Below are 22,681 nucleotides of genomic sequence, written 5' to 3'. Positions count from 1 at the left end.
CTTAGCTGATTGACACCCTTGGTGGTGGGTAAGAGACAACTATTTACTGAATAGACAAGTAAACAACATACGTTGTAGGTAATAAAAAAAAATAAAACCTTGGTTCCTACTTGTTCAGGCGGAAGATTCCATGGCTAATGCCTAGGAATCTGCTTCGCCTCAAGAGCCTCAGCGAGGATGTGACCTATGGCTAAGAGTTCTTGTGGGTCTGTCGATGGGGTCTTATCCATTTACTCGACAGAGCCTCTTACATGACAATATGCCTATGCCTAGTGGCATAATTAAGGAGCACAACACCGATCCCGATCACCTGATCCTAACACGAGGGTTAGTGCTTAAGTTGAAAAGAGTTATCCCCAAACTCCTTACAAACAACACAAAGAAAAAACACGACGTTAAATAAAATTTAACTCACTAGTTAAGGATCAGTATCGGCTCCCTATCCCAGCAATGTATCCGCAGACACGTATCAACCAAGAGAGAAGGATCTCTCGTAGGTTATCTTGACATCCTTCGGATAATGGGAAGTCAACACAGAGTTGCATCTCCCGTATGTGACAGCTATGTCCTTATGACATATTGTTAAGGAAAGAACAAGAATTCGGAAAAGCTCGCACTTCATGCGCTTTTAATTCTCAGCTGTTTGAAGGAATCATCAATGCACTTATCAAGTGCTTAGGAGATCACATAGTCTCAAAGAAGGCCAGGGCATTCTTTGATATAGATCTCTTCTGGGTGAAGCCTGGAGCCTGGCTAGCGCTTCGTGCCTGGCAGGCGCCTAGCGCCTGTCTAGCGCCTCGCGCCTGGCTGGAGCCTTGCGCCTGAATGGCGCCTAGAGCCTGGCTGGAGCCTCGCTCCTGGATGGCGCCTCGCGCCTGGCTGGCGCCTGATGGGCTCTTCCCTCCTGGCTGGGGCCTCGCGCCTGGTTGGCGCCTGATTGGCTCCTCCCTCCTGGCTAGCGCCTCGCGCCTGGCTGGAGCCTTGCGTCTGGCTGGCGCCTTGTGCCTGGAGCCTGGCAGAAGACTTCATGATTACTGTCTATGAGTCTGCATGCCTCAAGAGTTTCAGCGAGTAGGGACCTATGACTGACAAACCCTTCTGGATCATGTCAATGGGGGCTAGCCCGCTTACACGACAGAGCCTTCTCGGATCGTGCCAATGGGGGCTGACCCACTTACATGGCAGAGCCTTACCTGTATCATATCAATGGGGACTAGCCCTCTTACATGACAGAGCTTTAGCTTTCTCTTTACTGGAAGGAGCCTTGCGCCTGAATGGATCCTCAATCCTGACTGGAGCCTAGCCTTGAAGGAGCCTGGCACCTGGATGGCGCCTGGCTGGCTTCTAGAGCCTGCTGGCTCTAGAACCTGGCTGGTGCCTCGCGCCTGTGGCTGGCGCCTCGCGCCTGGCTTGGCTCCTCCATACTTGCTGGAGCTTCGAGCTTGGAAGACTCTCTAGGCTGTCTGGCGATGTCCACATCGGACACTCTTATATCTGTCCGATTTGTTTGCCTCTGGCGCATTTGCGCCAGGTTGGAGGCCCGCTCCTTCTCAGTATCCGACCATGACAGAGTTCCTTGGAACTGACCGCCTCTGGCGTTTTTCGCCTGTATTGGCATTTGGCGCCTGGCTGGCGCTACATTGTCCGAGAGTCCTGAACAACCACATAGTTTATCAGGAGACTGGTGAAGGGTGGAAGAAATTCTTCCCCTTTTGAGCTTTTGGCCCCTGGCAAGGGGAGGTGATTGTAGTCAGCTACATCCAGTAGACGACAGGATATCTAACAATACGAGAGAGAAGAGTCTTCCTCCGGAAGGATCCTTCGTGAATACTTCCTTTGCTAACGAGATCTCTTCTTACATGTTGATGATGTTCCTCGTTGCAGAATCTTCCCTATCCTTGCCCGAAGGAAGGGAAGGAGTCTGGAAGTCGAAGGAGACTCCGAGCTGAAATTGGGCGGAACCCTGATTTCTAGCTCTTATTGTATCCTTCTGAATACCTTCTGGGAAGCATTTTGAGCCCTCATCGCCCCCCACCCCGAAGTACTCTGTAGGCAAACGTTTAAGCCATCTCTTCTTCTGTAGATGAAAATGTAAGTACCCTGCCTGGGCAACGAAACTTCTATCTGAAAGCGTTGCGCTAGGAATAGAGGGTTTTAGTTCTTTTGCCAGACACACTATGCTGGCAAGAACCCATTGCCGAGTCTCCATTGAATCTGATGCGAGATTCCAATGCACAAAAAATTCACTTGTCTTCTTGGTCGTTTAGGGCTAAGAGAAACAAAGAATTCCTTCATAAACTTTCTCAAAGAAGTTTGATGAGGAGCAGTTCCATTTTGTCGGAACACGGAATCTGTGGCCACAAAAAGATCCCATTCGAAGTACATGATATCCTACTCTTGTCGTATTGAGGTATCGTATAAGATCCCGAAGATCTTAATCCTCTGTTATCTCTAATTCCCCTTGTAGAGACAGAGTATAGCCTTTTACTGCGTTCTTTGATAGCAGATATATACATAGGTGATTCTTCCCTCTGAAAGTGAAGAAAAAACCTTGCTATGTGGTTCAACGAGGTATCGGAAGAGGACAGTTTCCTCATTCCATCTAGCACGATCTGCAGCAATTCTATGTCTTAGCCATGACTATTGTCATTTACCTTGAAAAATCCTCTCATTCATGTCCACTTCTGGTCAGTCTGCACGCGGACAGACTCAGAGTGGAGAGGTTTTTCAGGTCTATTTATAATAGATTCTGATAGAATATCCAGATACTCTTGGAAAAGCCTTACGAAACATGCTGTGAGAAGAACATGACTTCTGTGAATCCAACCTCTCTAAGGCCAAAATGAGGCATTCATCCTCTCTTCCTTTGACGCCCATTTATCTTAATATCTGTTAAGAATTTATAACTAGGGAAAAAAAGATTAGTTTATTCCCCTTCTTTAAATTAAAGATGTCGTATATTGCTACCTCTCTTGGTTCGAGGAAAAGGAAGCAGTCTATAGGAAGCCTGTTCGTCTTCTACCTTGCGAAGAGATCTATGAAGAAGACTTTCCGCAGGTTCTCACAACTCTTTTCAATAAATGTTAGACATACGTTAACAGTTATTATCTTCGATCGAGAAGGTTCTCACGGACATGCAAAATCTTGCATCGAACCTCTTAAGGATCGTTACGTTCCGTGTCTGTTCCCAAATAGGTTCTCTTTTGTTAACGCGAACAGGGGCGAAAAAAGAGATTCTCGATGCTCTTTGCGATATGAGAGAGTCGTGGAATTGGCCTAAGTGATTAAAATAAATCATTTCATCATTCCTTGTAAACGACCCCTTTCCGATTAAATGGGTAACGAAATCAGGAACGAATCTTGCCGTTACCGAGCCTGCTGTCCGAGAGGCTACTGGACTCTTAGGTTCATAACTCGCTAAAACAAGAAAATATCTTGGATGGTGCTTCTGGCGCAATTTGCGCCAGGCTGGCGCTTCTGACGCTTTGCGCCAGGCTGGCGCTTCCTTCTAGTTCTTTTTAGGTTATGTGCCAGAACATCTGTGCCTTTATGGTACCCGACATCCTTCACATGTTAATTCCGTTCTTAGTAGGAAAAAACTTATATACGTAGTATAGTCCATTCAGGGAAACAACTTCTGCCACTAAGAGAATGTTTCCCATCCGACTCACCCATCTTCTCTTGAAAAATATCCGATTCTAAAAAGGTTGTGTGCGTTTCTCGAAAGGATGAGAGAATTATATTATATCGTGCTCTGCCGTATTAGAATCCTTTATAATACTGTCACATTGTGGTAAACAGCATTAATCTAGGAAAACTTTGTAAGGATACTAGGAATTCTGTAGTTAACCTCGGTATGTGCATAAGACTTGACCATACCGTAGTCTTAAAGTGAATTCTCTACTACATTCATCTTCTCACTATGCATGTACTCTAATAAGCCATGCTTTCATAAGCATGAGAGCATATATATAGAGTTCCGCTGCGTTAGAATCCTTTAATAATGTTACCTACGGTAAACAGCATTGAAATGTTGTAATATCTTTCTTATTGAAAGCTTCTTAGCAAAAGGCAGACAATATTTTATTTATGTTTGCTTAACTATCCCCTCAATCCGAGGCTAAAACCGCGATTGTAGGGGAGAGACATGGTTAGTTATTCCATCCCGCAGGAGAGAGACACGTAACCGACCAATCATGACCGACACCTACATGGTACTGCGTTGGTCTAGCTGATAGCAGTCTCCGTTAGCCGTCTGGCCTTACTCTTCCAGAGTTGCCAGCTACTCCATTCAATAAAGGAATCTTCTAAAATTATTATCGAACTTCAGGAAGTTCTTATTAATGCATATTTAAGCGAAACAAGACTTTGATAAAATCTAGAAGCTAAGTAGGTGTTGTCAACAATCCCTTTAAGCGTAGTCCTTCCTAGGAAATTCCTTGGAAGGATACTGGAAATTGAGTTGCTCAGCAAAGAAGTAACTACGGTATGTGCTGATTTGCCATATCATATTCTCATACAGCAGATACTCTACTACCTTCTTTCCCTGCCGAGGCAGATAGAGAAAGGCAAAATTTTAACTATCTTCGTTCTTTTCGTTAATAGAACGATAGAAAGAGTATATATATCTCCTTAAGGAAGGAAGTTAATCCAGGAACTCTTTAAATCTTCGTGATTTCCTCATAAATCGCGGAAGAGACAGAATTCCTGTTCATCTGTAGGGTTTATGGAAGGAAGAAGATATTTCCTATCCGCCATCATACTCAAACGTCGATGAGATTCTTATAAGAAAACTCCCAAAGCTCTTGCCTCTTCATAACGAGGGAAGAACATGAATGAAGGAGAGAGTCCGCATTGAGAGGCACTGCCAAACACAGGAGTCTTCTGAATAATGAAAAAAAATGGCTTCTCTTAGTATCAGAATCCTTCTGACAAAAGCGACGGCCGCCTGTGCGACATCTTGCACCTTTGCCAGGGGAAAGTTGCTCAAGTTAAAAACTCAAAGAGGAGCCTCGTGACTGACCTCTCTCTCATAAGAAGATTTGGAATATTCTGGCACCTGGCTCCTTGCGCCTAGCGCTTGGATAGTTCCGTGCGCCTGGAATGTTCCGCACGCTAGAAAGGAGACTCACTCCTGGAATGTTCCGCTTGCATGGAAGGTCCCGTGCGCCCTGATAGTTCCGAGCACTACTAGACCCCTTTTAGAAAGAGCCTCTTGCCCGGAAACGTTCAATGGAAGGATCGTTCTGATTGCCACTCTACTATAAGGCTCCTTGCTCTAGCCGTCTGTTTTTCTGGCGCAATTTGCGCCAGGCTAGTGCTTTGTCTCTTTGAAGGCGCCTTGCGCCAAGAAAAATTTTTTTAGAACGCGGCTCGCGCTCAGTTGCTGGAACGTGGCTCACGTTTGGTTGTAGGAACGCGGCTCGCGCTAGTCTGTTTGCTGGAATGCGGCTCACTGCTGGCTGTTGGAACGTGGCTCACGCTAGCTTGCTGGAACGCGGCTTCATGGCTGGCTCTTGCTCAGTGTTCTCTTAGTTTTCAGAGAACGCGCTAGATCATCCAAACTCCAAACATATACATTCTTCGTCTTTTCGGATGTAAGATGAAGAGACGCACTTTTTTAAGGATGCCTTTTCAATGGCTATCCTTGGCAGTCTGGGACGCTCTACAGAACCTGCCGAGGGGACGCCTGACCGGTGGGGATTCTCTGAAACCCCTCCTTACGGCTTTCGACATTCCTTCTCCCCTGGGCTTGGGAGCTTGAAAGAGGTCTAGGCCTGAGAGCGAGACAGAGCCGATCAGACGCACTTTCCACTGCAATGGGGAACACTAGTAATCACTTCTTACCTTTTAATAGCTCGCCTTTTGAGCCACAATCCTTGTCTTCAAATTGCAATTATGAATTTGAAGTTTCTGCGAAGTAAGAAGGTGATGAGGATGCAACACTACTAGTACTGTTAATACTCTAATTGCTCGTTAGTACGAGTATCAAAAAAACTTTTAAAAGAAACGTATCTAGTTACATGCTTTACTGACTCCCTAAAGTAGGAAGTCAGTTTATTTCCTCAATCAATTCTAACACTTATTACACGTATTAATGAATAAATATTAATATTTCCCTTTCTTGCAAACTATGTGAGTGTCTACCGAAAATTTCGGTAGTTACACATCATATATTCTTCGAAATTTTCGAAGCCAAATTCATTAAAAAGTTAATAAAAGCATATGCCGAACCAAAGACCCAGTACTTCCCTGCAAAAGACAGCTCAGAAGATCGATGGCGATGAAAAACGAAAATCAAGTCAAGAGGTAGCAACAACATATGTTGACACTACCGCGACAGAGAAAATCTGGTTCTAGAACGGGAATGGTTCCTATTCCTGCCACCCAGCGGCAGGGGGGTAGATCACCTGACCTACCTGCAGCGTGTGCCGCGAAATTCGAATTTCTGTCGGACGTCAGAGACATAAGCTAAGTATATATCTGCCGGGGAAGTTGCATGTACAAAAAAGAAATTGTGCTGACTTCATCACAAGTGGAGGTTCACAAATGCCCTCCATCCCTATCATGTATACAACAAGGTAAGAAGCAACAAGAGACTTGTAATGGACCAGTTAACCACTCTCTTACAATCCCAACCTGTGACACTGATTACAGTACTTCCTTGTGTGGCACTAATGAAAATCCGACTATTGGTGTGACTCAAAATGTGTCTTAATACACACCAATCTTCCACTAAACCAAAATCTTTTAACAGTAAATCAAGCAGGTCCTTAAACCAACATTCCTTACCGCAGAGGACAAAAAACAATCGAAATACAAAATCAGAGGTTTCCAATAGAGAGAAATCAGTCTTTAATAAAGGGGGAACACTCCAGTCAGAAAGACTGAATCAACAATTACCAACAACATGCATGCTCAGTCTTGTTGTTGTAATGAGTGCTTTATAAGTGCTTGCAACCAATTACCAACCAAAACAGAAGGCTCAATTCGGAATTGCGTAAATAATTTTGTTCAATTGCGAAAAATGCCCTTTAGCCCACCATCATGAGGATGGACTCTGTTCTGAATCTTTGCAATAAAAGAAGGAAATAATAATCATTTATGAAAAACAGTCAACTGTTGAGTTTAATTCTCAACAAATAAATACCACAATAATTAAGAAACCTCAAAGCACCTCAAATATGTATAAAGCAAGAGACAAAGTAAAATTTGCAATTAAACCTTAAACACCTAAGGGGTATAATAAAAATCGTCTCCCGTATGCCTACGGGGTCTCGGAGTAAGCGCCGAAGCGGGAAAAATATTTTTTTCAAAAAATCACAGCGTGCTTAGTTTTCAAGATTAAGAGTTCATTTTTAGCTCCTTTTTTTGTCATTGCCTGAAGTTTAGTATGCAACCATCAGAAATGAAAATAATATCATTATCATATATAAATAATGCAATATATGATACCCCGAAAACAAAATTTCATATATAACTGTATTCAAATTGCGCTGTGAGCAAAACGGTTAAAGCTAACGAGTTAATGTTTATTTTCGTTATATTGTACACTAAATTTCGTATTTTGGTATATAACACATTTTAAAACTATCAAAGCAACACAGAGAAAATATTATCACAAAATGATGCATGAATTCGTAACGCGCAGATGTAAAAAATGTTTTTTTCAAAAATTCACCATAAATCTAAATATTGTTCTAGAGACTTCCAATTTCTTTCAAAATTAAGATAAATGATTGAATATTACTAGACTGTAAGAGTTTTAGCTTACAATTGCGTTTTTTTACCATTTCGGTAGAGTCAAAGTTGACTGAACGTGGTTTTTTTTCTATTTATCATGATTTATATGCAAATATTTCGAAAATGAGAAAAGCTACAACCTTCAATTATTTATTGTTGTATTCTACATGAAATTGCGCACATTTTCATACATAAAACTTTATGTAACAGCTAATTTAAAATGGTGCAATCATTACGACAATCGCACGTATGATTTTTTCGGAAGAGTTACCGCGCGGACGGAAGGAAAATGTTTTTTTTTTTTTCATAAATTCACCATAAATCGAAATATTGTGCTATAGACTTCCAATTTGTTGCAAAAATGAAGGTAAATGATTGAATATTACTAGAATATAAGAGTTTTAGCTTACAATTACGGTTTTCGACCATTTCGGTAGAGTCAAAGTTGACTAAAGGTTGAAATTTTGGCACTTATCGTTATTTATTTGAAAATATTCCAAACTGATAAAAGCTACAAACATGGGTTGTTTTTAGTTGTATTGTGCATGAAATTGCGCACATTTTCATATATAAAACTTTATGTAAAGGCTAATTTAAAATGGTGCAAACATTACGACAATCGCACATATGATTTTTTCGGAAGTGTTACCGCGCGGACGTAAGGAAAAGGTTTTTTTCATAAATTCACCATAAATCGAAATATTGGGCTAGAGACTTACAATTTGTTGCAAAATGAAGGTAAATGATTGAATATTACTAAAATATAAGAGTTTTAGCTTACAATTGCATTTTTTGACCCTTTTGGTAGAGTCAAAGTTGACCGAAGGTTGAAATTTTGGCACTTATCATTATTTATATGATTATTTATATGAATATATTTCAAAACTGATAAAAGCTACAACCATGAGTTGTTTTTTGTTGTATTCTACATGGAATAGCGCACATTTTCATATAATACTCCATGTAACAGCTAATTTAAAATGGTGCAAAAATTATGTCAAAGTGACGAAATAATTTCTGAGGTATGTCACTGATACTTTTTAGTGCGATAAGAAAGAAATTCGCGCTTCGCGCGCCTGCGTAACGATTGTAAACAAAACATCACCTTGATCCGTGAACTCCCAGCATCCCCCAAGGTGCGTGATTCAAAAGTTTTCGGCTGGTAGGCCTATAAGTATTTTTCCGCGAATTTTCAAAAAAACTTTTCTGTCGACGTAAATTACGTCCGGTCGGCACCCAAAAGACAATTTATCTCGACGTAAAATACGTTCAATAGGCGTTTAAGGGTTAACCTGCAGAATTTAAAACCTATATCACCCAATAATGGATCGTAAAATCATCCAACGGAACAAATGTCTCTTGAGAGACTACAACCTCATGTGCATCTGCCTACAACATGTAGGGCCAACCCTGCATAAATCTGGCTCTAGAAGCTTGCTTGTTATTTGCCAACAGATGGTGGAAAACATGACACTGCTACATATGTTCACAACAGTGTAACATATGAACCTTTAAATATACCAGCTCCGTTCTATCAGATAGCTGTCAAACTATATATGCCCAAGAAAAGTATGATCACTGTAAGTAATTTGTATAATCAATCAAATTTCCATTCAAACTTCAGTGATCTATCTGAATTAATTAACTGTTTACCTGACCCCCTACTTATAATAGGAGATTTTAATGCTCATAGTCCCCTTTAAGATACCAAGCACTCTACTGACATATCAGGGGCCAACATAGAGAGGTTTGTTGTGGAGCATGACTATTTTTGTCTAAATGAAAGTCATGTTCCAACATACTTCTCTAATACTCACTCAACTTTTTCCTCAGTTGACATCTCATTATGTTCAATATCACCAACCGTAAGATTCAATATTCAAAATACTGACTGGGATAATTATAATCTATACATCCGTAATATACCACCATTTCCGCACACTCAAGATCACAATACTACATGTGGATTTTTCACAGACTTTATAATTAATGCTGCTGACAAAAGCATTCCTAAAACTAAGCCACACTCCAAGAAATCCTCTATTCCATGGTGATGTCCAACCTTAACGACCTTCATAAAGATGAAACACATATTAAGTCGTAATCTTAACAGACTTAAAACCCTCTTGAAATTCCCTCAGCAAGATGCCTTACAGTGTAAATATTCCAAACTAGATGGTGATAATAAATATAACAATCAATTACATCAAACCAACAATAGAAGACCCACCATCCTGGACTCTGAAATGAATAAAAATATACACCACTTTGTCTTATCTTAAACGAAACATGACTAATACAGAGATGTACTGCCAACATGCCCTAGAACACATCCAAAGAAAGGGAAAACAGTTCATGGTATATACAGATGGCTCAAAAAACAATACTGGAGTAGAGCTTCAGCTTTCTCGAATAATAAATTAATCAAAGTAGGCCTTCCTTTAATATCATGTGTTTACTGCAGAACTCTTGGCCATATGAGCAGCACCTGACATAATATCTGAAAGGCAATAATTTTTAGTGACTCACATAATGCAATTGATGCTATAAACAAGTACAAGTCTTCAAATCAACTTGCCAAAGAAATCCAAATAAAAATCCACCTACTTCTCCAATGTGGATTGTCAATAAAAATCTGTCTGGATATCATCTGTCAAACCTCTAATATATCAAGATTGGCAAACAGATAAGTCCTCAGTACCAGTATCAAACAAGCTGAAAAATATAAAATCTTAGGTATACCCATTGGTTTCATTGTCACAAAAGCAAGATCTAAAGAAGTAATATTAGCAAGACTTTGCATAGGTCATACTAGATTTTCTCATGGTCATCTAATGTCAACCCCAATTTCTGACTCGATGAAATGTAATGGATGCCAAGTTCCCATAACTGTCCAGCACTTATTCGTTGAATGCCCAAATTGGATTCAGCAGAGGCACATTTTTTTGAGATCCAACAGTGTCAGGAATTCTCGCTGAGGGCAGGGATTTTTCACTTAATAAAATTATTATGTTCCTAAGTAAAGTCAGTTTTTTTAAATACGTAGTCTAGTTTTTTCCAGGTTAATTCCTGGGAACCAGCCTGAGGAGAGCCTATTTTAGGCTCAAGAGGTCTGATTAAACTAATTTGTTATCCTATCCTATCCTATTCATATTCTAGTAAAGGTTTGTTTATTCAAGAGGCAGTAGCAAGTCTTCATCAACTTATAATGGACACTATTCAAATGACAGTGCTTAAACACAGATCATGACTAGTGTATTCTTTACTAATAAAACCTTACTTGTACAAATATTTTGTAATACTATTAGTAGTATTTTGATTGTTTTACCCTTTTCTTTTAATCTTTAGATTTGCTAGCTGTAATCCCAAACCAGTTTTCCATATTTCTAGCATACTCACAAAGATTTTTTTTTTTTTTACATACCAACCCATCATTCAGTTACAGTTAACAAATGACCTACTATGGACCAGTGGAACAACCAATTGATGCCTATGCAGTATTACCTCCAGGCTTCTTATGTCTGATAAACCAAATTGCAGTGTCTAAGACATTTTTCAAAGACCACAAATGTTGCGTATGTAAGTGATGGGTTTCTATGAAAAAATTAATGTTTTGTATTCCTCTAACTTAATAAGTAGACATTATCCAGACATACAGTATACATCACAAAAATACTACAATTAAGGGTGACTGACTTACCCTATTCAGAAATTACATATTCAGCAAGCATGGAATAATTTGCAGCCTTCTTAGTCTCCCCGAAGTTTTTTCACTTCATTTGTGAAGGATAAGATTCTTTCCAGTTTAAGATTTTCAGTCCACCTGCAAAACGAGAAATTTAATTTCAATTGTTGTTATGTGATTCTGAATCTTCTACATTAACAACCCTGAACTTTCATTTACTCACTGAACTAGGTCATTGTTGAAAATTTAGTTTTTTTTAAAAAACATATTTTTTTCTATAAAACCTTATTACCTTAACATAGCCTATTCATCCTCTGCACATGAATTCCAGACAAGTCAAACTTTTGTAGAAAAAAACAGATTGGGGCTCAAGTCTGCTGGTCCATTGCATATCTATTCCCTTTGGTCCTCAGTCAGCAACTGTAGCAAAGCATTTTGGTTTAGTGTACAGGCAGTCCCCATTTAATGGCGTTTTGGTTTTACAACACTTGGCTAATAGCATCGGTAACAGATTTTCAGCGTCGGTAAGCAGTTTACCAGTGTTGGTAGGCAGTTTATCAGTGATAAGCAATTTTTGACACTGATAAGCAGTTTATTGGTACCAATCACACTTACGGCATAGTAAATGCCATTTATTGCCATAATTACCATGATGTTCTGGTTACTGATAATTATTGGCTATCAGCACTTGGCTGGGAATGGAACCCCCATCATTAACCAAGGATTGCCTAATGGGTTTGTAGCGATAAAAATCACAATTTTTTTTAAGTTAATTGTATTTTTCCTAACTATACAAACCTGAGGTCCTTTACAATAGGAATATGCTTATGGCAAAGCTGGAACATGGCCATTAAAACTCTTGAGCAAGGTAGTTAAGCAGTAACTACCGTTCGGTAGGCAGGGAAATCCGCCTGCTGGTTGTAATAAGCATTCCACTTTGCCTTTTGGCCCAGGTTTCAGATTGAGGGAGATCCGCCTGCTCAGTTGTAGTAAACATTCCACTTTGCCTTTTGGCCCAGGTTTCACATTGAGGTGGGCATTAGTGTAAAGGACCTCAGGTTTGTACAGTTAGGAAAAATATAATATGCTTTCAAAAATTGTGATTTTTTCCCTACACAATATACAAACCCTAGGTCCTTTACAATAGGAAGACTCACTAACTGGAGGGAGGAATCTGAGTGAGTCTCCAGATCTGACTGGAGTTTAGCACAGCTGGGCGGCTACTCCTGGTCGAAAGTGAGGAGGAGTGCCCTGCGTCTGACAAATTGATCGGAGTATAAGAACTGCGAGATCAAGGGTCAGACTCCTATACGTTCCCAAATTGAGTGACAAAATGTAATTAAGAAGTTTGATGTGTAGGCTTACCGCATTAAATGCCTGACCAGCAAGTTTACGTTCGAATTCCATTCTCGATTCAAAGGAAGAGAAGTAGAAGGACGAGGAGGGAGGAGGAGGAGAGGTCAGTCACTCTTGTATCCTTCTTACCTCTATAACTGCACACCATAGGCGATATGCAACTTGTCCTCTTGAAGGAGCCAGGTAAGAAAACACAACTTGTTGAGCATCCACCACAGGTCCAAGGAAAAAGAGGGGTTCCAAGGACCTGTGGGCAAAGACCTGAAGGAAGAAAGACATAAATGTGGTCCTAATGAGACCACATCTATCTTCCAGTCCGACATATTCTTCAGAATGCAATGAAAGGACCAAGCCACTGGCACCATGCGCTCTCAGAGAGACCGTACAGGTGACGTAGCCAACTGAAGAGAAGTTCCCCGTGATCTCATAACACTCAGAGGAGGACATGTCCTTAGACAATTCTCCATTGGCGAATCAATAATGGAGAAAGGTTATCAACATCTAGTGAAGGGTGTTGAGTCTTCTGCAGATACAGCAACACACTAATAGGACAAAGTAATGACTAATCTGGATCAACAAATACAAAGTCCAAGGTGTACGGGATCAAGAAGGATTCAAACCCTTCAGCAGATACCGAATGATTCAACGTCTGAGACGGAGTTGCGACGTGAACCCTGCCTTTTGAAAAGCGATGTTGAAGATGATCCAAGCAAATCATCTATCCTCTTTGCCAATGGCAGAGAGACGAGATGCAGTCTTGAAAACAAAATTCTGTCTGATTCTCGCAAAGGCTTGTGCACCCTAAACAAGATTCAAATGCCTGAGGTCCCTGTGGTGGCAAGACAGAAAGAAGTTTCTCATCAGTAGTTGAATCTCAACTGAGGAGAAACAATACTACTTAAGTGAAAGGCTTAAGGCGAGTGTGGACCTATGTCTTTCACAATTGAATCAGAGGGTAAACTCGCAATTCTGATCAGAGAAAAAGTCCTGTATACGACACCAACCAATGAAGACAGTTGTAATTCCTGGAATGATACAGAGGATTGAAAGAGAATTTCAGCCATTTCACCGCTGCTCAGACAGGGATTGTACTGCCTGACGAGCCACTTCTTGTCACTATAACCATTGGTTCAGGGAGGAACACTTCTCTCTTCTCGCTGGAAGCAGAGCTAGCAGGGCAGGTTACAGCAAAATCTTTTAATCGAAGAGCCATGGCAAGATTTATTTATCCAAGGAGTAGAAAAGGTTTGAGGATATATTTTGTTTCTACATGACCAGAGAGTCTCAGAAAAGCAAGTCTTACAAAATTTTAGTGGGGGGCGTGTCTGTTATGACGGCATCAACATGGCCGCCAGTCGCACACGACCCAACCCCATTCTATTTGCCATAGCTCCTCTTATAATTAACATAGACAAATGGGATTTCTTCCAAAATGTTTCCAATAAAATTTAGAATCTTTCTAGTTTCAACACATGTTTACATATCTGCAACACTTTTTCTAGAAATTGTACTCAAACATAAAAAAATTGGCGCTAGATGGTGACAAGTATAAAGTTTAACGTGAATTTACTCGAAAACCAAAGGATTAAAGAAAAATGGAGAGGTACAAAAACATTTCCTCTTTTCATGAGGATTCAGAAAATGTACTATATATCATAAGGAGGTTTAGTTGACCAGTATTGGGCAAAGATTAAATTTTCGTTACAGTTAAGGTAACGAGGCAGTGACTTCATGCCTCAGGCCATTGGTATACTGTATGGCACTTCACGTCGGAAGACAGAGATGCTTAAGTCTGCTGTAATTGATAAGCCAATCTATAATATGAGGATTCATTTAGGGTCTTAGAAATCAAACTCAATCAGAAATATAATCCCCCAATCACTAATAACGGTACTTAGACTGGGCAAATGTGGTTTACAGTTTTTTTATTTCTCCATCTAATCTGCTTTTCAGGTCCTCGTGCACTGAGCATTTATATAAGCCTTTGAAATTAAAGTTCAAACCGCAATATAGTCCCCCCAACCCCTTAAGGGCGGGCGTGTCTGATACCTAGCTATATAAATGCGGTCTTTGAGGAAATTATAACTTCCTTTTAATGTAGCTTATGTCTTTTTGTTTTTTCAGGTTACACTGGATTGTTATTAGTACCTATAATAAAGATGAGTAATGTCGATGACAATTGTTAGAAATAAAATTCAAAATTTTGTTCAGTATATACCTATACTATAGAAATAAATATAAACACTTAAAAAGGGATTTTGACGAAGGAAAAATCTATTTCTTGGCAAGGGCCCGTGTCACCCAGTGAAATATCCTTTTAGCACATATTTCTAAGGTAAATATTACTAACATTACCAGAGAAAAACTAAAATGGTATGTCAGAGTATTCTGACTCGTTCACCTTATATAAAAGGTGTCAGTATGGTTTCTGGGGCGAGTGAAACCACTACCACGGGTCTCTTACCATTTAAATCCCTCCTTCTACAAAATCCCCCTGCTAGAGAGGGCTGATACACAGCCCACACCAGTAACTACTACTACTAGCGCTCCCAACGCCAGCATGAGCGCCTCTAGCGGCCATCCTTGGAGTTAGAAAATCAAGCTTGGGCCCAAGGGTGGGTGTAAAGCAGGGTGGGATTTCACTGGGCGACACGGGCCTTTGCCCAGAAATAGATTTTTCCTTCGTCAAAATCCCTTTTCTGGGCTCAGCCCGTGTCGCTTCATGAAATAGTACCAGAGAAATGACCACAAGCTTGAGGTAAAATAAAATTTCAGAAGGGAATAAGAAAAAACAAAGTACGTTAGAGGAATATAATCTAAAAGTTATAATTACAGCGGAAATTATATATATAATTAAATTAACTTATGGTAAGTTATAGTAAACTTATGATAACTTATAATAACCTTAAAACTAGACAATATAATAGGTTATTTACAGGTGTGAGTAATCCTAGCAAAAAAATAAGGAAAACATCACAATTATAGCTCTTTAGGCAGCTAAGGCTCCAAACAGAGTGGAACCTGGTGGCAGGATTACAGGAAGGATGCTAGTGAGGCAGGTAGAAAGGAGATCTGGATCTACAACTAAACTACTTATGCAGAGTCAGGAGAAACTGTGTTTCCCGCTGCTACTGCTGGAAACTTAAGAGATTCTAAGGATTTCAGGTAGTGGCGTCTGAATACTGTTGGCGATTTCCAGCCTGTGTACTTTTTCAGATCATCAAAATTCATGTGTTGGAAATAATTGATTGAGGTAGCTACTGCCCTAATGTCGAGGACTTTGGGGAACGAATGTGGGTTTCCTTGTTTAATAAAGTACAAGATCTGTTGCCTAATTCCTCTCAAGGAAATAGTGCCACCTTTTTCCCTCATAAATAAGAGGCCTGAGGATCTCATAGATGTCCTAGAAAGATAGGCTCGTAAGGTCGTAACTGGACATAAAGAGGGGTCTTGAGGAAGAGGAAGGATCTTCCAAGGGGCCCACCTCATTGACGGATCCTCATTTTTGGCCAGAAATTTTCGATCTGGAGAGAGGAGAACTTCTCCTGATGGAAGAAATTCGATATGGCCAGAGTCTCTAGAAAGGGCCAACAGTTCAGATATCCTGTCTCCTGAGGCCAGACTTAGAAGAAATAAGGTTTTCCTTAGGAGGAGTATATAGCCACATGAATCGTTATCAGTATCTGAAGCCAGTTTGAGAACATCATTTAAGAACCATGAAACTGAGCTAGGTCTCTCTGTTGGTCTGAGCCTAGCACAAGCTCTAGGAATAGACGAAAAATAGGAGTCTGTTAAGTCTATTTTAAAACCAAATTGAAAAATTTTCTTTAGAGCTGACTTATTGGTAGTAATAGTACTGGCTGCTAAACCTTTTTCAAATAAGGATCTGAAGAAGGAGATAGCCAGGTTGGTAGTCATGGTTCGAGATTCTGTTTCCCTCAGGAAATTAGCTAGTTTTTCAACAGCTGCGTCATACTGACGTAGGGTCGATTCTCTTTTATCCGATTCTAGGAAAAGGATGTTTTGAGAATCAATGTCTGCATCTCTTTTAGCCGCGAACTTCATGAAGTCCGTGAAGTCCATAAAGTTAGGGTTTTGAGGATTCCTGAGGAAGCGAACATAGTCCTCGTTTGTACTGGTTGAGATAGCTTAGGATTGGGAATCCGTTGAGGTCGTAGACCCAATTCCAGAAGTAGTGGGAACCAGTTGCTCTTGGGCCAATCGGGGGCTACTAGAGCAGCTTGTCCCTTGAAAGTCCTGAGTTTGTTCAGAACTTTCAGAAGAAGATTCACTGGAGGAAAGATGTATACTTTCTTCCACTGATTCCAATCTATGGCCATGGCGTCTGTGGCATAAGCCAGAGGGTCCAGGTTGGGGAGCCACATAGCACGGGAGCTTGTGGTTCAACTGTGACGCGAACAGATCCACATGGAGTCCTGGAACCTTTTGGCATATCCACTGGAATGAACACCTGTCCAGAGACCACTCCGACTCTTGAGAAACTGAACGAGACAGGGCGTCTGCTATCACGTTCCTTACCCCCGCCAGGTGAGTGGAGGATAGGTGCCATTTGTACTTGGCTGCTAGTGAAAAAATGGCTATCATGACATGGTTCATATGGCTTAATTTGGATCCTCCTCTGTTGATGCAGTGTACTACTACTGCGCTGTCTAATACTAGCTTGATATGAGATTTCTTGGCTGGTAGGAGTCTCTTCAGTGTGAGAAACACTGCCATAGCTTCTAATACATTGATGTGAAGCTGACGGAACTGAGGGGACCAAGTCCCTTGTACTTTTTTGAACTGAGAGTACCCTCCCCAACCGCTTAGTGAAGCATCCGTGTGGATAACTAATGCCGGAGGGGGAAATTGAAGAGGAATTGATTTTGATAGATTCTTGACCTCCACCCAGGGGCGGAGTCGTTTGCGGAGAATCGGCGGGATGGCTGACAATCTATCCCGAGACTTGTTGTTTGCTCTCGAGCGCCAGACTCGGTTTATGTCTTTTAGTTTTGCCTTCAGTAGAATGTCTGTCACTGAGGCAAATTGGAGAGAGCCTAGGATTCTTTCCTGGTTTCTCCTTGATGTTTGTTTGCATTTGAGGAATTGCTTTGTTGCTTTGGCTATTTCCTTCCTTTTGGCCGACGGAATTGACAGAGTATGGGAGTTTAGATCCCACTGAATGCCGAGCCATTGAAAGCGGGAGTCCGGCGTTAGCCTGGACTTGGTCCTGTTTATTTGGAACCCCAGATGTTCCAGAAACTGTATTACTTTGACCGTTGCTTTGCGGCATTCTTCGATGGTTGTTGCCCAAACAAGCCAATCATCCAGATACGCGACTACCATTATCCCCTGAGACCTTAGTTGTTGAACTACTGACTCCGCCATCTTTGTGAATACCCTGGGGGCCACGTTCAACCCGAAGGGCATTACTTTGAAGGAGAATGCCTGGTTCCCTAGTCTGAAACCTAGGTACGGGCGGAAGTGTCTTGCCACTGGGATATGATAGTATGCGTCTGTTAGATCGATAGAGGTGGTGACGGGACAAGTCTAAAATTATTCTTTGTTTGGTTGAGCCTTTCTTTGGCACGCTGAACAAGCGACCTTGAAACTTTAAATGCCTGACTTTTGACACTACTCCTTTCTGAAGGAGTTCTTGAGCGTACTCCGTCAATTCCGACGTTGGCCGTTGAAGGAAGGTCTTGGATGGAGGAGGGCCCTTGATCCAGCTCCATCCCAGTCCTTTGGACACAATACTTTGTGCCCAATTGCTGAATCCCCATCTGTGGCGACAGAGGAACAGTCTCCCTCCTACCTGAGGGTCCTCACTGACTTAGGGCAGGTCGTGACCCGCGTCCTCCTCGGAAGTGTTTGCCTCTGCTAGGTGTTCTTCTGCCGCCCCTTTGGCGAAATGCACCTCTAGCCCTACTGCCTCTTCCAAACCTCTTAAAAGGTTGGAAAGCTTGGCCTTCAAAAACTGGATTAAAGGCCGGTGATACTGCGAAAGAGGTAGAGGGCTGGTTCTGGGGAGTCAGTAGGAGGAACTGTTGTGATTGACTCTTCGAAGTGGAGGGTTGTGCCACCTGAGAGACTGGCACTGCTTGTGCCACCTGCTGCTGTTGGGTAGCCTGGAAAGGTTGGAATTTCCTGGGCTTTTTCAACTTTTTAGAAGAGGAAGTAGATTCAGGCTTCCTCTTACTCGAAAGTCCCCAACGGACCTTAAGACTTTGATTAATCTTGTCGCCTCGTGCTGGACCGAATTGACTATCGACTCCGGAAAGAGGTCAGCACCCCAGATGGAAGCCGTGAGCAACTTATTCGGTTTGTGGCGAATGGTAGCCTCTTGCAGGACGTGTTTCCTGCAATTGCGTCTTGCAATCGCGAAGTCATAGAGATCACATTGCACCGTGTGTGTCTGTGACTTGGCAATCAGCTTGAAAGGGGGTTTGTTCCTGTAAGTTATGGCTGAAACCTCTGTCATCACCAGGGTATTTAGGGGCCTTCCTAGCCTGGTCCTAGCGTCGAATTTGGCCTGTATGAGATTGTCTGGGAGCCTGGGACGCCTTTTGCTATATTGTGTTATTGCACAATCTGGCTTAAGTTTCCCTACTGTGAAGGTAGCTGGGAGATCTGCCCAAAGATCATCGGTGCCTGGGAGGAAAAGAGATGTGGGCTCCGTCTCTCGGAGTTGAGGCATGGGCTCATCCCTCATAGCGGCCTGAAGAGTTAACTCCGCCACCTTTGTGGTGAACGGAATGGGGGTTTCTCCGTCCACCACAAAGATAGTAAAGGGACTCTTAAAGGCTTGCATCTTGGTATTGGTGCAATCCCAGTCCTATAAGTTCCTCAGCCAATCTCTCTGGGCCTGATCTCGACTGAAAATGACAGTCTCCTTGGGTATTCTGTCCTCCCTCCTCATCGCTGTCTCTGTGAGACGGGCGTAACCAATGAAGGAGGGCTGCAGGTCAGCAGGGTGGAACTTGAAGTCTTCCAGCCTTCGGGTACCACAGTCCCCCAACGTTAGCATGCCGTCCTTAAAGGGGGCATAAGACGAGACCCTCCATGGGTTGCTCGCCGTATAAGGAGGGAGGGTGTTGTAGTCCGGCATGGGTTGCATCGCCATACCGGGCTGTGGGAGAACTGCTGAAGGGTTCTCTTGGAGACCTGCCATCAGGTTCTCCTGGTTGGTCAGTCTTTCCGAAATGTTTCAGATCGACTGGCCCGACTCCTCAAAAGAAGAAGAGATGTGAGTCAACATCTGTTCGAACTTGTCCTGAACTAGGTTCCCGACAAAGTTCCCCATTTGCTGCATGATATTTGCAGTAAATGCTTCCATGTCGAAGGGGCTAGGTTCCTTATCACGGCAGGAGTCTTGGGGCGTGTCCCTGTAGAGGTCGAAGGCTCAGGATCCACAGGTGGCTGAGCCTTGTCCCTCGAGGGCTTGCCTCTGGACCCTTTGGAGTGTGAAGAGGTGGACTTCGACTTCTCTGCTCCAAGATGGTGAGCCGGAGACTTATGAGACGAAGTAGACGTAGTCTTTTTAGACACTGTCTTCTCCAAGGTCTTAATCTCACGCTTCCCTTTCACCTTAGGGATAGCTTGAGTGGACTTCGGCCTAACCGAAAGTTCACTTTCTGAAAAACCTTGGAAAGAAGCAGAAGAAGGAATAGGGGAAGTAGATCCAGACGGACCCAAGGGAAGCCCTTGAGCCCCCAACAAACTTGCCTCATCTAGTATACTACCTGCTTCACCTACCGCCATTGGTTCGAGGTCCAAATTTAGTGTTGCCACGTCGTCTGCGATTTCTGAGTTCCCCGGGTCTGCTAGCGCCTGAGCCACCTGATGTTGAATGGTGGCAACGTACGGGGCCGCCGCTGCCGGGTCGACGTAGCAGGTAGACTTTCCACCGGGGAAGATACGGACAGCCATATTCTTGTCAAGGATGTATGGCTGCCCCTTGGTAACGTTCTTCCGAAGCCCGCCGACCCAGGCTTTCAGGGTGGTTGATGCGGCGTCCTTAACAGCAGCAGCCTGAAAGAGAGGGTTATTGTAAGCCCTAGACTAGGGGAGCTTAAAATTATATAACGAACTATATGAGTAATATATCACTTGTTATATCACTTATTAGGACTGTATCTGTATACAGTGGTACCTCGAGATACGAATGGCTCAACTTACGAAAAACTCGAGATACGAAAGCTGACACAAAAAATTTTACTGCTCTACATACGAAAAGTTTTCAAGATACGAAAGGTTTCTGAAAGTCCGAGATTCGCCCGATAACAATTTTGAAACTCGCGCCGCGCGCCGCCATCTTAGTTCTAGTAGACTTGCCACCATCCTCCTGCTCTCCCATTGGTTCTTTTTTATCTTTAAGAATTTGTTTGATATTGATATTAAAGTTTTTTATTACTTGGTCCAACGGATTTTTTGCGAGTTTTTTGTAAGTTATTTCATCCTCTAGTAAAGTATGCATGCGTGATATGTAGTCAGTTTTGTCAAGAACCACTAAACTATTGGATTTACCAACCTTGGAAACACGCATTAAGGCAAGAAATATATGGAAAACTTCATAGAACTACAGACACTTTGATTAGAAAACTGGACAGAAAATTAAACAACCTTATCAACAACAGTGATTGGACCAATAATGCTAGAAGTGATTGTGTGGTGAATTTATCGAGCAAACAAATAAGTGATAATGCAGTGCGCGCATTAGGCTTTGGGCTGTCTTTCTTCATTTGTAACAAACCCTCAGCTTTATCAATAGCGACATCTCTATGTCAGTTTGAAAAATACTGTGACCTACCACAAAATCGTTTAGACATTATCAAAGGCATGACATATAGTGCTACGCATGCCTACCACGAAGATAACTTCCCCGCTCGCTACAGAAAAAGTTTAAAAGAATTGAAGAATGATAATAGCTTACACATTACCAAGGCTGATAAATCCAATAGTTTAGTGGTTCTTGACAAAACTGACTACATATCACGCATGCAGACTTTACTAGAGGATGAAATAACTTACAAAAAACTCGCAAAAAATCCGTTGGACCAAGTAATAAAAAACTTTAATATCAATATCAAACAAATTCTTAAAGATAAAAAAGAACTTTTGTGTCAGTTTACTGTAAAGTGTCCCTCATTACCTTATTTATATGGCCTAGTCAAAACTCATAAGGAAAACAAACCTATGCGCCCAATTATTAGTAGTGTAGGATCAATTGCTTATAAACTATCTAAATATCTTACTAAACTGTTATCCCCGCTACTAGTAACTGTATCTAATTCACACATCTGGAATTCTCTTGATCTTGTGGAAAAATTAAATAACATTGTACTAAACCATAGCGAAATTTTTGTCAGTTTTGATGTATGTTCTTTGTTACAAAAGTCCCTATTGACTCTGTGCTAGAATATTTAAGTAATGGACTTGTACTTCATGAATTGCCTATGTCCGTTAGTCACATAATTTCCTAAATAAGTTATGTATTTGTGATTGCAGATTTATTTTTAATGGAGAATATTACCAACAAATATTTGGTATGGCCATGGGTAACCCTTTATCACCTCTCCCTTCAACACCTCCCGAATATCACACTTGTCCCCCTAAAATGGTACAGATATGTCGATGATATCTTAGTGGTCTTACCTGGTGGTATCGATGTAAATGATTTACTGTCTAAATTGAATAATTTAGTGCCATCCATAAAATTCACTGTTGAAATTGAAAATAACAATGTCATCCCTTTCGTAGATGTATTAATACATAGAGAATCTTTCCAATGCAAATTCAGTATTTATAGAAAACCCACAAATAATTTAACATATGTACATTTTTATTCGGGCCACCATCTTAATATTAAAATTTCAATTTTTTCTTCTATGTTCCTAC

The 22,681-nt window shown here is 41.6% G+C and overlaps 1 protein-coding gene across 14 annotated transcripts in view; it reads right to left on the bottom strand.

Annotated features, from left to right (window-relative positions):
- The window catches only part of LOC135224597 (uncharacterized protein F13E9.13, mitochondrial-like), a 537,654-nt gene that overhangs the window by 34,931 nt on the left and 480,042 nt on the right, over positions 1-22,681 (bottom strand). For 13 of the 14 annotated variants that reach the window (XM_064263749.1, XM_064263741.1, XM_064263753.1 and 10 more), the window contains exon 7: positions 11,444-11,566. In XM_064263749.1, coding sequence (XP_064119819.1) covers positions 11,494-11,566 — 73 coding nt within the window. In that variant the 3' untranslated portion in view covers positions 11,444-11,493. Of the gene's footprint in view, positions 1-10,350; positions 10,459-11,443; positions 11,567-22,681 lie in introns of all 14 variants that reach the window. The other variant, XM_064263754.1, reaches the window with a different exon arrangement.

The sequence above is a fragment of the Macrobrachium nipponense genome, chromosome 12 (genome assembly GCF_015104395.2).
Source record: "Macrobrachium nipponense isolate FS-2020 chromosome 12, ASM1510439v2, whole genome shotgun sequence".
Classification (NCBI taxonomy): Eukaryota; Metazoa; Arthropoda; class Malacostraca; order Decapoda; family Palaemonidae; genus Macrobrachium; species Macrobrachium nipponense.
The sequence above is the reverse complement of the archived record's forward strand: the minus strand, read 5'-3'. Positions and strand labels throughout refer to the sequence as shown.